This window comes from Populus euphratica, unplaced genomic scaffold, assembly GCF_000495115.2.
Source record: "Populus euphratica unplaced genomic scaffold, PopEup_1.0 scaffold140.1, whole genome shotgun sequence".
Lineage (NCBI taxonomy): Eukaryota > Viridiplantae > Streptophyta > Magnoliopsida > Malpighiales > Salicaceae > Populus > Populus euphratica.
The window spans coordinates 366141-379733 of NW_011500028.1; the positions used below are offsets into that span (position 1 = coordinate 366141).

The window sequence follows — 13593 nt, forward strand, 5'->3', positions numbered from 1 at the left end:
TATAAAGCTTTTTTTTTTAAACCAAATTGGATTGAGTACACGATTGGAATAAAACACAATCAAACAAACAAACTTTAAGGATTTATTTTTTATTGTATTTACAGTTTGAAGAAAAAATTCATAAAAAAAAGCTATATAGAGAAAAATTATAGTAATTCATAAGTTTTTTTTAAAAACTAATTAAAAAAATAAAAATCTAAATGAATTGGACTAACCTTTTAAAATAGATTAACTTATAAAATCTTAAATTCATGTCGTGAAAGTTTAATAATTAAATAGAAATTTTTTTGACAGGTTACTCATAATCAACTGAGTTAACCCGCTAAACTCGAGATTTAGGTCTTGAAAGTTTAATAACTAAATAAAAAATTAATGGATTTATCTATAATTAACTTGGCTAACCCGTTAAATCATGTTAACTCATGAAACTCGAGATCTGAAAGTTTAATAATTAAATAAAAAATTGATGCGTTTACCTAGAATTAATCACGTTAACTTATCAAATTAAGTTAACTCGTCAAATCCAGGATATGTGTCATGAAAGTATGATAATTAAATAAAAAAAAATTAACAATAACAAAAAAAAATTAATTAAAAAAATTATGGATTAACCTATCAAATTCAGTATCCGTATATGAAAGTCTTATAACAAAATAAAACATTAATAAACTAAACAGAAACAAAAAAAAATCATTAGAAAAAAAATAGCTACATTACTTTTTAGGATATATTTTAATATAATATAATATATTAATAGTAAAAACAGTTAAAAACTATGGATAAACCTACAATATTTTTATCATTTTTTTTAAGTATTAATTAATATATAGTGTATTGATTAATATATAGTTGATTTAAGGAGTGTGTATCCAATAGTGGTATTTATTTATCGAAGTAGATTTGAGTCTCAATCAGTCTAATTTTATTAATTTCAATATAAATGGACTGAAGACCTCCATTGTATAGAGATTTTAGAATGAGACAGAAAATAAATAAATAAAGGATTGGATAGAAGGGAGAGCGGGAATTTGATTGAGAGGAAACGGTGCGTTCTACCGCAGGCATAAAATGGCAGGCATGCCTCTTGGTCTCTATTGCAGAAGGGCAAAGAATCAACGAAGTTAGGGCCGGGCTTCCTCCCTCCCTCTCTCTTCGAACGCAACCGTCTTCTTCTCCTGTGACCGATAAATTAACCGGCTTTTGTATCTGCAGTTTCGACCTCGTTTTCTCAAGATCTTCCTTTCTCGAGTTTTTGTTGGTTCTTATCTTTGCGGTTAACCAAAGTGCATACCAACTGTTCAACAATTTGCCTAAACGAATTTGTCTCACCACTCTTTTCCATTTCTCTAAACGCAAAGCAAAACAAATTTAAAGGACACGACACTCCTTTATGAAGAGAGATGTTGAATAGAGTCTCAAGGCGCTGCTTTTGCACTGCTGCTGCTGCTCCCACAACACTATCGCCTTGGCTCTTTGTTGGGTTGGGAAATCCCGGCGAGAAATTCAAAGGAACCCGACACAATGCATGTATCAAAATCTCGAAGAACCCCGATGAGATTTAGCTTCTTTTACTATTTTTTTGACTCAAACTTGGATGGATGCAGGTGGGTTTTGAGATGATTGATGCATTTGCTGAGTCACTAGGGATTTCTATGAACATACCTCTATGTAAAGCTCTTTTTGGAGAAGGTGGTTTTGTACCAAAGCACGTCCTAGTGGTTCATTTCGTTGCTTCTTTTTGTAAAAGATACGGACTTTATTTATGTGGAAGTACTAATACAGGTTTGATAATTTCAGGGTTTGTTGGTGACGCACCTGTTCTTCTTGCGAAGCCTCAAACTTACATGAATCTGAGTGGTGAATCAGTAAGTGAATCATTCACATAATTTTCTTGTTCCATGGTATAAATTAAAAAAAGGGTTCAATTTTGATGGATATTGCTTTAATATAAATTAAAAAAAAGGTTCAATTTTGATGGATATTGCTTTAATTAATCTTCAAATAACTTGTAGTATATTTTTTTCTGTTCAAATGCAGGCAGGACCGCTAGCTGCTTACTATAAGCTACCTCTTAATCGTGTTATTGTGGTAAGTTTGCTCTCATTATCCTCTATTCTTCCCTTTACTGGGTACTGAAGGATGATGTAAGTTTTTTCTTTACTGATGTTGTCTAAGTTGTGCAACTATAGTTTCATGACGACATGGAGTTGCCATGTGGAGTGCTTCGACTTCAAGAGAAAGGAGGTCATGGATGCCACAGAGGGTATGGACCGTGGAGTCTTGTGTATTTATTCCCATGATTAGAATTTGCAGATAGTTGTTTAAAGAATGTACGATTTCTTACTGAAAGAGCATGTTTGAGATAAATAGAAATGCTTGATGAACACTCTGTCAGTGCAACCTCCAAGAATTCAATTAAAAATGAAATGATGGACAGAGTATCATGGAGTGATAAAGCCATGCCCTTTGTACATTTGAAATAATATTTGTTTGCAATTTTTTTGTTTTTTATTATTTCTTGCGCTCCTGCAGTAGTTTTAAGTCCTAACTAAGGCTTTTAGTCTGGTTCCTCAGCCAATATTGATGTTGCTGTTGATGTGACTACAGTAGGCCGCATTAGCAGTGGACCTTTTATGGCTCAGGGTTAACCCCTGTTTTATTTTATTTTTCCAAACATTTTTTGTGCTTTTGGAGGTATTGTGTGAGCATAATGTTTTATTCCTTTTCGTTAACCAGTTTGAAGAGTGTGATCAACCATTTTCGAGGGAACAGAGAATTTGCTCGACTAAGAATTGGTTAGTGTGAAACCTCAGTTGGCATTTATTTGCTTCCTAACTTCTAAAGGCCAAATCTCTTATCGTTCTTCTTAGGAATTGGGAGGCCTCCTGGCCAAATGGATCCCAAGGCTTTCTTGCTGCAGAAGTTCAATGCAACAGCTCAAGAACGAGTAAGTTTGTAGTTCCGATTTTTCAATAATAAGGTTCATTTGGATTTGGCTTATATGTATCTGCTCGTCATGGGTTCATACACATTTTTCTAGTTAGAATGCAATCTTTTCATTCCTCATGGTGTTGTGTGCTTGTTGGACAAGATTGATGCTGCCTTACCAGAGGGGGTTGTTGCATTAAGGTGCATCTTATTTGAAGGCTTGACAAGAACTGCAAGATGGTTCAACCAGGAACAGAAGTACAAGTATATAAGATCGGAAACCATGTCGACATAACAAACTCAAAGATTAGCTTTTTCTGACATTTACATGTAGAAGCGCCCCCATTCTTATCTAATGGGAAATCCTTTCATATTTGTAAGGTATATGTTTTCTTGAGCATTCTTTTGATAGTGTGATTGTATTATCAATATAACCAAACTCTTCCACCTTACTCAAACAGTTTAGGGCCTTCATGTTCACTGGTATGCGACGAGGATTCCTTCTTTTGCTAGAAACATGAGTGTGTGAATCCTGCATTACGTGCGCCTGTGTGTTCCTCAGGTGTTTTCCTTTATTGTAGCTCAAGTGCTCACAACTCACACCCACGATCCCTCTCCCTGAAGAGGATGTCTTGGGTTCAAGTTCTTCCTTGGTAACAAAAAAACAAAAACAGAATTGAATGTCTGTCCCCATATTTTTTGTCGACTGCGGCTTTTATTCAATTTCTTGTGTCGGGTAGGCCCAATATTTTTGTTTGATAGGAGGCTGGGTTCAATGTATAGTTGGACCAACTCTCTGGACTTTTAAACTGAAATGAGGCCATCTTGTAAAGTAAAATAGCAGTCAGAAAACCGAGGGTCAATCCTTGACCTTGAAATCTAATTTGAGTTGAGATTTATTCAAAACTGTTTTGTTTTTTAATCAAAATAAAATCATTTTAAGTTTTTTTTTTTTAAATATAGTTGGTGTTGATTGATGACCCGTGGGTTAACTTGCCCGCCAGGTGAATTCCTGGGTTAGGTCTCAGAGAGAAAGGGTGTTTAATTTTGAATGTTTGATGGCAGAAAATCTCTAAGTTGGGTATCTTATCTTAATTTCTTTGGAAAAGCGTAACTGGATAATTTCTTGTAGTTGTCAGCTCTCGAGTCACCGTCCTTCGTAATTGAAATTGTCGTGTTTGTCAGAAATTTAAAAAAGCTAGCTGGTTCCAGAATACATATGACCTTTGACAGGCTTCCCATGGTGGAAAGACTCTTGTCGTAGGTAGCATGTGCGCATCAAACAAATGCAGCTTTTCAAACCAAGGCAGAACCCCGTCCTAATATTGCAGCCGACAACTTGATAGAAACCTGTGGGGAGTGATTTGAATGTAAAATTATTCTTAGAAATTCATCTAGCGGTGTCGATCTTTTCACTTTGTTTGAATTTGATTTTGATTTTGATATTGATCAAATCAAATCAAATTTATATGACGTAGCAGGTTCATCCATTATCTAATTAATTTGGTTCCAACATGACTGGATAAAAAAAATATATAGTTTCTTAAAAAATAAAATACAATGTTTTGATATATATAAAATCAACCTCAAACCCTTTAGCAGAGAACTATGGTTAGAAGAAGGATGTTGATGGTAACCTAAATTTATGTAGATGCAAACATCACTCAGTTAGTGAGCTACCAGAACTTCTGTAGCAGAAACTCAAAGGAGAATAGTGGGTATCACGTGCGCGCCTCATTCCTAACTCCTAAAGCTGAGTGAGCCTGTGCGGGCTCCATTCTCGGCTCTACTTCCTCCTTCTTGAAACTATTACAGCCCCACGCGCGCATGCACATGCACTCTCTCCGACTCTCGATGCTATGAAAAACAAACAAATTAACAAAAAAAAAAAAACTCAAGTTTTTCAAAAACAATCCCTTCTCTCCTTGATCTATTCAAGAAAAGAATCTGCTAGCTTAATTTTAAAAAGGTAGTTTAACTGTTGAGGTTCCAAATTTATATTTTTAATAGGTTATTAATTTGAGTTTCAAAAATATTAGGATCACTAGAGATTTTTATGGATGTTAATTTTAAAATATATAAAATTAATTAAGATATGGATAAATTAATTTAAATATCTAAATTAATTAATAAAAAATTTACTAGCTTTTATAGTTATTAATTAAAAGAAAATGTCATGGAACAAAGCTTTAGGACTCTGATGGTAATAATATATGGTTTGTTGATAACTCTACCTTTATATGTTTCTTTGCCATTTATTTTTGTACAATCCATATGACATATTTGAATTTCCTCATAAATTTAGATTTTAATATATTAATTTGTTGAAAGTGGATAGTAATAATTAATATCTTACATATAGTACAATAGCAAATATTATCCATTCGTTACTAAAATCTTTATCCATTCATAATTTAAATAAAAAGCTTTCCATCTCCAATTAAGAAATTTAAATTCATCCTCTAGCATAATTAATTATTTTTTTTTATAGAAAAACAAGCTTAAGATTTAATCTGATTCTGCATCCCATACTTCTAACAAATCATCATTAATTGATCATTAATTCTAATTTGGCAATTTAATTTTTTTTAACCCTAATAATGCAGCCAACATCAAATTAAGCAAACATCCCGTTTAATTTGTTGATTGTATTAATATGCAAGTAAACACATAAATAAAAATTGAAAATCATATCATATCAAATGAATGACAATTCTAAAGATGAAATTGAATGGATGGATGAATAGGGTGTCGTCACGTGCACTCCCCTTATAAGGCGATTGCCTATTTATCAGTGTCTTTACTGCTCCACATTAGACCCAACAAACCTTACACCGTCTGATCCCAAGAAGAAATCACTCTCAACACAAAAAGAAGAAGAAGAAGAAGAAGGGAGAAGAGCCCCTACCCTACCGTACCCTACCCTCATCCTCCTCCTTTCTATCCATCAACCCTCATGCTCATCATATCATCATCACACAACATTCTAAATGTACACATATACAGCATCCTAGATATTACCACAACTCAAAAAACAAATATAGAAAGAAAACAAGAAAAAGGTAGGTAAGATAAAGCTTAGCTGAATCCAATATATCGATGTATCGAGCACTTCCAATAAAATATTAATCAAGATGAGAAAACCAACTTCAGCTACAACAGCAGAATCAGCAGCAAAGACCACCCCATGCTGCATCAAGGTAGGGTTAAAGAGAGGACCGTGGACACCAGAGGAAGATGAACTCCTTGTTAACTATATCAAGAAAGAAGGTGAAGGTCGGTGGCGAACTTTACCCAAGAAAGCCGGTCTCCTCCGCTGTGGCAAGAGCTGCCGTCTCCGCTGGATGAACTACCTCCGCCCTTCTGTTAAACGTGGCCAGATCGCCGATGATGAAGAAGATCTCATTCTCCGCCTCCATCGACTCCTAGGCAATAGGTAATTACATGTTCTATATATCCCACACAGGAATTAAGACAAATACAAATATTTGCATCAGTTAATTTTGTTTTTAGTCTTTTTTTAATACAATCTTTTTCTGGGTTTGTCTTAAATTCCTTTTCTCTGAATTGGGTCTCTTTCTTTTGGGGTTTTGTTTTTTTGGTTTAGTTAGTCTAGCTAGCTAGGTTTAGGGTTTCACTGTATATATGTTGTGGGTTGCTCGTGAAAGAGATTTCCTTCACTTTTTTTGTTCTTATTAGAGTTTGGTCAATTAACATTCCAGCTGGTTTTGATCCATATATAATTTACGTGAGCTCTCTCTTCATTTAGTTTATAGCTAGTTTAGCTCGAAACCTGCATGAATCTGGTTCACAATGAATCATGTACTTGAATCTTGTAAACGATCCGCGTTCTTAAATTTCACCTTCTTCTTCGTTGAAGATTTGAGCTAGAAAAGAAATATATATCACTTTACTTCGAAGAAATTTTAGCTAGATCGATCTTAGCTTGGACTAGCTACTTGTGTTGATTTGGTCAATGGGTTGTTTCTTTAGGTGGTCATTGATAGCTGGGAGAATTCCAGGGCGTACAGATAATGAAATAAAGAATTACTGGAACACGCACCTGAGTAAGAAGCTGATAAGCCAAGGAATTGATCCAAGAACCCATAAGCCTCTCAATCCTCAATCTTTTGATCAATCAAAACCTTCTTTGTCGAAGGCGAATCTGCACCAAGCACGCCTAAAAGAACCTATTAAGAATATTGTTTCTTCTGGTTTGGAAGAAGCTACTAGTGGCAGTACTCGCATAATCAACAGAGAGAATGAGTATTTTCAAAACAACAGTAATGCCCACCTGGATGATCAGTATCACGCCGACTATTTTATTGCAAGTCATGGCTATACAAGTTTGCTGAATTACGATGGTACTTCTGGGATGGATTTGAGAGGAGATCAAAGGCTTGGTATTGTAGAAGCTGATCAAGATATCAATTCCGGCATCGACGATGTGTTTTCGTTCCTCAATTCACTCATAGACGAGGAGGCTTTGCAACAACACCAAATCCTTAATGTGCCTAATGTGAATTGTGCACCACCCAGCTCAGATCCTTTTGTTTCAATTGCTGCCACAACATTTGGACTCGGAACTGGCTGGGAATCTACTCTCATGTCTTCTGCTTTTAACCAAAATGATTCCAAATAGGGTTTATCATGACCATGTTGAGTAGTCTATCATAGTCATCTATGCTTCTATTAAGCTATGGAATTACAGCTGGTAATCAGTTTACAAAAACATAAAAAAAAATGCCAGGATTTGGTTTGTTAATTATGTATTAACTCTATCTACTGTTATTGTTCTACATCAGCATCCCGTTTATCTTTTGCTGTTGTGTTGTATTTTTAAGAACATGAATGAATAATTTGTTCTTGTATCCAAAATCTCGGGCTAAATTCACAATGTATGATATTATAGATTTGTGTGCATGTGGATATCTTTCATTTCCTAATTATAGTTCTTATGATTGCAAAGTCAGCTTGTATCAAATCTCTCTTGAAATCAAATAGAGATGGTATAAAAAAATATACTCTGGTGAAACATAGGTGCAACCGTACGTGCTGCACTGTTTTGTCAAACGGACACTGTTGTTCTACCAATTATTGTTCAAATCAAAGAAAAGAAAAGGCACGTACTTCAAAGAAATATTTTCATTATCCATGGATCCTACTTCTTAGATGTTATGCTAAATATGAGGGGATTTTATATTGTAATATTTTCCATTTCCTGATTTTTAGACGTCAATTTTTTGTTGATTCACAGATAGATGGATAAAAAATAAAAATAAACATGCCATAATTTCAAATGTAGTAACTAAACTTATATCGGAGAATTAAGGGAAGGAGTTCAAGAATATTATTCACCACAGCATCTATCCCTTCGTATATGCATGTGAAGATAGAAGTATATATAATGATTTATAAAGTTATAATTACTATTGTTAAATCAGTCATGCAGCTCGAGCTTCATTTAAACAGGAATCTAGGTATTTGAACCTTGAAACTCCCAATCTCTCATCAAAAACTGTAATTAGCTAGGTTCACAAATCCAACCTCCAAACAAGTTACTAAGATATGTACTTGAACTTTTTTGCATATTGGTTCGACGATAGAACCATAAGCGAATGTTGGACACTATAAGTAATTGCTATGAGATGCTCAATGATAGTAATTAAAGCTGTTACCTTCTCTGGAATGATGAGAACTTGAGAGAGAACCTGGTGTTTGTAGAGCTTTCCATGCAAGCATGGTTACATATTATCAAGAACCCTTTTGTAGGTGTTTTGTTCAAAAAAAGATACATTAATAAGTCTAAAAACCTCGTAACTTGGTTTTTGAGGTTGTATATTGTTCAGTACCATCTACAATGGTTGATGAAAGGTAATGCAAATTCACCTAATGCTAAGAACATGAAGACTCCAAAAAGGCAAAAGAGGATTGTTTTTGATTTGTTTTGGCGGTTACAGGACGATGATTGTTAATTAATATGATGGAAGAAAAGACAATTATTCTCGCTCGAGTAATTAATATCACTATGAGAACACGTACGATAGTCTCCCATTTAAGAATATTACCAAAGTTTAGAGTCATGTTACACATGACTCATGCGTGTAAGATCTACCACTCGTTAGATTCGTCTCATCACCTGGGTAGCATTTTCTTGTATTTATTGTTTTATAATTTCTTGTATTTCTTGTTTTAGAGTAGAAAAGATATATAGATTAACTTCAAAATTTTTGAAAAAATTATTTTATATTTTCTTTTTTTTGTTTTATACAATAATCAAACACAAGTTTTTGAAATTCTGAAACTAATTTGGAATGGACTATTTTAGGATCATGAAAAGCAAGACTACGAAGTTTATTGTGAACGTAATCAGAGAAGGCTAGAGCTAGCCAGCTTCTATTTCAGACCAAGTTCATCAGTGACATCGCAGCATTATGCATTTATGCATGCAATCACACTTCCCGCTCACCTATCAACTACTGATGCTATAAATGAGTAATATTGTACGCTTGCAACCTGCAAAAGTTAAATACATGGTGATTGGGCTTCCCATGCATGCAGACTCATGTGATCCTCTACTTTCTACGCACCTTAATTTGACATATATATCCTACTTCAGTCTGATTGTATCTGAAAATTGCTTGACGTTCTGTGCATGCACATGAGGCATTTGGTGTGTACTAATACATGTGGCCTATATATAACATGTATTTAAGACTACTATCTGCATATGCCATATACTATTGTACATACCACGTAATTTTTTCTACGAAAATTAAGAATTAACATGTTAATTTTGATTGTTTGATATTCTCTAGGCATTCTAAACTTTCCTATGTCTTATATATTGTCTAACTCATTCAGATTTCATATAAGAGCACAAATTTTCTAACAATTGAATGAAAACGAGGGCTTTAAGGTTACAAACTATGCATCCTTTTAATTAACAGACATGTGATTTGATGTTCCATATCAAATTCACACAAGATCCTTAAGCTAGGATATATATGATCATACGAGGTAGAGTCCTTAATTCTACAGAGAATGCTTTCAGTACATGCATGTGATTAGTTGTTCAGTCGAATGTAATGTACAGATGAAGGAAATATAATTTAGGTTTATAATATTGCCAAAGATCAATGAACATGAGGACATGTTTGGGAATGTGGACAAAGCTACATGCGGTGCATGCAACCCACTTTCCCAGCACTGAATAAGTTAAATGATGGATCATATAAATACATGAGATCTTATTATAAAATGTCTTGATGATATCTTTGAGATTTCTTAAAGAGATTGAAGATACTTAATTTAAATATTGATAGGAAGATATCCCCACACGTTATTTTTTATAATATACGTAACTATCTTGGTTGGAGAAAACACTTACTAGTCGCACATCGGGTAGACAGACATGGTGCATAAACGTTGCCCTCTACATTCAATTGTCTCGACAGTACATCACATGTGGTTGCAAATTCAGCCTCCTGAAAAACATCAAGAAACCTAGCTGCAGTACGCAGGTAAAAAGATTGTAAGAATTCAGCCAATTAATATATGATGCAGCCATGCATGTCTGTTTTCTCAAGGAGTTTTAGTCAAGTAAATTCCATGCATTAAAAGCAAACCAAGAACCCAACACTGAACTTAGATTTGTAATAGGGCCAGCAGTCTGTAGTCTACCTCTCTTGGATTGTCATGGGCTCGAGGATATGGGTCTTTTGTCCAGTCCGAGCTTAACCGAAATCTCATTTGTTTCCTAGCTAACAACCAATCCCAAGGTCAGTTTCTGCGTCTTCTCTCTGCTAACATTCAAACTAGGTTTCGAATTCAATTAATATTTTGAAATAATATAAAAGCTTTGACAATAAACAATTACGATCGCAAATCTCCACTCCGAAAGATTTTTATTTAAAAATATACATTAAAGAATAATATAAAATCATTCTTAATTAGAATTCCACCTCACAGTATCGATCTTGACTGATAGTTTGATTCATATTCCTACCCCCTCTCCGTCGACTTTAAACATAATTTTCTTATAAAACCCCAACAAATGGACGACTTAGCCTCTCCGTTTTAAATATGTAGGAAGATGCATATAACTAACAGTCAGAACCATTAGCAATTATATTACTCTAACAACCTTGCATTAATCCACTAGCTAGTAGTAGAGCACAGTATTCACAGCTCAAAGATGGACTTTCCTTAAATAAATAATAATAATAAAAAGATATGAACAATACTAATTATTTTAATTAAAAACTATTTATAAAATAATTTAAGCTCGTAGTTGCTAATACGATGACTACTAAAAACTTATATAATAGTAAATTTCATAAACTGTAGAATTAGTCGAGATATATATAAGCTGATCCGAACATTAATATTAATAAAAAAATAAAATTAATCATAAAATAGTAGCCGATGGTGAATCAATTACTTTCTTGGATGACAAAGTAGATGGGAGTTCAATAAAACATATATTCTTTTAGGGATACGTTAAAGAAATACTATTTAAAATTGAAATTCAAATCGTATTTTAGTTAAATTTAAATTTTTTTATTTAATTTTTGGATCTTTTTTATATGTTAATGTCATAAATGATTTTTAAATATATAAAAAGATATTATTTTAATATATTTTCAAGTAAAAAATAATTTAAAAAACAACCATTACTACTTCAAAAATAAAAATAAGTAAAAAATAAATAAGTTAAGAATTAAAGACTATAATGGGAAATTGAAAAATTCTGAGGGGACCATGTTCAAACTTTTGGTCGATTGCATATTGTGACTTCAAGATACCTCAAAGATGATATTGGCATTTACATATTTATAAAATATGGGCAGAAGGAGAACACACACACACAGAGCATACCTTTACTAAATTTGAATAGTTACAGGAGCTTAATTTATAGTAGTTATTGTTAGATCTTCAGGCCATAATCATCTGACCTAAATATCCACAAGACTCATATCTGACCCTCCACTCTAACTACCAGTCATCTATTACAGCATCGGATTGGTAGCTGGTTGGTTGACTTGTTGCCCCCATATGAGTTAAAAGCGAGTTATGAAGCATATGCAGAGGTTGACCCTTCATTTCCTTCTATAACTTCTGTTATCCAAACTTTGCAAGGACACCCAGCAATATTAGTTATGTATATATACATGTATGTATACACACGCGGGCGCAGACATGTATATATAGTGGGTGTTCTTATTGATGGGGTGGTTTTGGGGGGCCTGCGCATGGTTTTGGATACATTTTTTAAATTTTCTAATAGGAAGAATGTCCCACATAAAATTTCTAATGTCGTACAAGATATATGGGGAATTATTTTATTTTTCAAACCGTAAACTCAAATATACTAACTTAAATCATACGGTACACAGGCACGGAGTAGACCTATATATTGGGCTTCTGCAACCTAGCCTTCTTGGCCATCTATGTACAATACTATCCACTCCAACAAAGCTTATTATAATACAATCGGTTAAACTAGATAAAAGTTTGATCATCATAATAGTTTTGCTAATCTTCCTTCTTCAATTGATCAGTGCAACATTCTTTTGATGATTCGAACTCTTTTTTTGCCAGAAGTTGATGGTTTAATATATAACAAGATGAAAAGAAATAAAACACCAACATGTTCATGCTGATGCCTTCATTTATGTCATGACAGACCCCCTGGGCAAGAGTGCTTTAACATGGAAAACGAAGTTGCCTCTATCAGAAACAAGGAAGGCCATATATATGAGAAAACACATGAAATAAGCAAATTCTTCATGAAATATAACATCCTTGAATAGCTATCAAAATTACAAAACAGTTCCATTGATATTTGTTAACTAATTTTTTTTTTATAACAACCGAGACAAGCATGAGAAAAAGCAAGAAATGGACCAAGAACAATAACAAGAGGTAATTAGGAGGAGCTAGCCATGAAGGAGTAGCTTACCTGGGTATACCGTGAAAATCGACCATTTAAATGAAGGCAATGGAAAGATCCGAAGCTTTTTGTGACATGCATTTTGGTAAAGGATGGAACAACGATCAAATGGGATCATGCATGATGAAAATGTTTTTATGTAGAGAAAGAAGACGCTGAGAATTCTTGCGTTTTCCATGTTAGAAAGTATCAGAGTTCTGATTTTCAAATTAAATATTCTCATTTTGTATGAAGAATGAAGCACAGTACTGGTACACCTGTAGGTTTCCATGTCTACAAGCCAGGCAAAATGGGCCTTATACGAGGGGAAATTGGTATGTTTTGGCTGAATTTGACCAGTAGATTTGTTAATAATTTTGGTGGGCGTACTGGCTAAGCAGGTAATTGACAGCAGGGGCTAACCAAACGTTCTAAGGTGAAATGGTCAGATTTTGTTGAACAAACCAACCTTTCCTTTGCCATCACTACAGATTCCCTAATGCGTGTCAGCCAAAGGGTCAATGGCCTGCAATTTTGAAACCAGTGTCTGTTAATATCCCTGAGCATCATCCATGGATAAACGTCTGGTGTGCCTTATGTTATACTATAAATCTTAATGGGAAATAGATTTATACGATAACTATATCATAATTAGATTAATTGTAAGAAACTCAGAAAATAAGAGTTACTATCATATAAAAAAAGGGGAACATGCACACATAATTAATTCT

The 13593-nt window shown here is 33.9% G+C and overlaps 2 protein-coding genes and 2 long non-coding RNA genes across 8 annotated transcripts; 2 read left to right on the forward strand and 2 right to left on the reverse strand.

The window, feature by feature from the left end:
- Positions 1-964: 964 nt before the first annotated feature.
- On the forward strand, positions 965-3444 carry LOC105142319 (Peptidyl-tRNA hydrolase family protein). 3 transcript variants are annotated; one of them, XM_011049896.1, is made up of 8 exons: positions 965-1527; positions 1605-1689; positions 1798-1865; positions 2038-2088; positions 2190-2263; positions 2737-2795; positions 2871-2947; positions 3092-3444. In XM_011049896.1, the coding sequence occupies exons 1-8, from the start codon at positions 1522-1524 to the stop codon at positions 3221-3223; spliced, it is 552 nt and encodes a 183-aa protein (XP_011048198.1). In that variant the 5' UTR covers positions 965-1521; the 3' UTR covers positions 3224-3444. The 3 variants fall into 3 exon arrangements, with proteins under 3 accessions (XP_011048198.1, XP_011048197.1, XP_011048199.1); XM_011049895.1 differs by having other exon boundaries at positions 966-1523; XM_011049897.1 differs by lacking the exons at positions 965-1527; positions 1605-1689 and adding an exon at positions 1564-1604.
- A 2203-nt stretch (positions 3445-5647) lies between these two features.
- On the reverse strand, positions 5648-7314 carry LOC105142323 (uncharacterized). Its single transcript, XR_845541.1, has 3 exons — positions 7223-7314; positions 6992-7108; positions 5648-6353 (listed from the first exon to the last, which is right to left on the reverse strand). It is a non-coding gene; the product is annotated as an uncharacterized LOC105142323 (long non-coding RNA).
- On the forward strand, positions 5976-7851 carry LOC105142322 (transcription repressor MYB5-like). The gene is made up of 2 exons (XM_011049898.1): positions 5976-6364; positions 6922-7851. The coding sequence occupies exons 1-2, from the start codon at positions 6063-6065 to the stop codon at positions 7568-7570; spliced, it is 951 nt and encodes a 316-aa protein (XP_011048200.1). The 5' UTR covers positions 5976-6062; the 3' UTR covers positions 7571-7851.
- Positions 7456-13188, reverse strand: LOC105142321 (uncharacterized). Of its 3 annotated transcripts, none has more exons than XR_845538.1 (3): positions 12893-13186; positions 8607-10415; positions 7456-7541 (listed from the first exon to the last, which is right to left on the reverse strand). It is a non-coding gene; the product is annotated as an uncharacterized LOC105142321 (long non-coding RNA). The 3 variants fall into 3 exon arrangements; XR_845539.1 differs by having other exon boundaries at positions 7461-7544; positions 12893-13188; XR_845537.1 differs by lacking the exon at positions 7456-7541 and having other exon boundaries at positions 8321-10415; positions 12893-13166.
- Positions 13189-13593: the final 405 nt, after the last annotated feature.

Excerpts from the sequence above, each read along its gene's own strand:
- LOC105142319 (XM_011049895.1), top strand. The coding sequence starts at position 1,401 with ATGTTGAATAGAGTCTCAAGGCGCTGCTTTTGCACTGCTGCTGCTGCT. Across the intron at positions 1,524-1,604 it reads TCAAAGGAACCCGACACAAT|GTGGGTTTTGAGATGATTGA; the intron begins GCATGTATCAAA and ends GGATGGATGCAG. Across the intron at positions 2,948-3,091 it reads ATGCAACAGCTCAAGAACGA|ATTGATGCTGCCTTACCAGA; the intron begins GTAAGTTTGTAG and ends TTGTTGGACAAG.
- LOC105142322 (XM_011049898.1), top strand. The coding sequence starts at position 6,063 with ATGAGAAAACCAACTTCAGCTACAACAGCAGAATCAGCAGCAAAGACC. Across the intron at positions 6,365-6,921 it reads CATCGACTCCTAGGCAATAG|GTGGTCATTGATAGCTGGGA; the intron begins GTAATTACATGT and ends TTGTTTCTTTAG.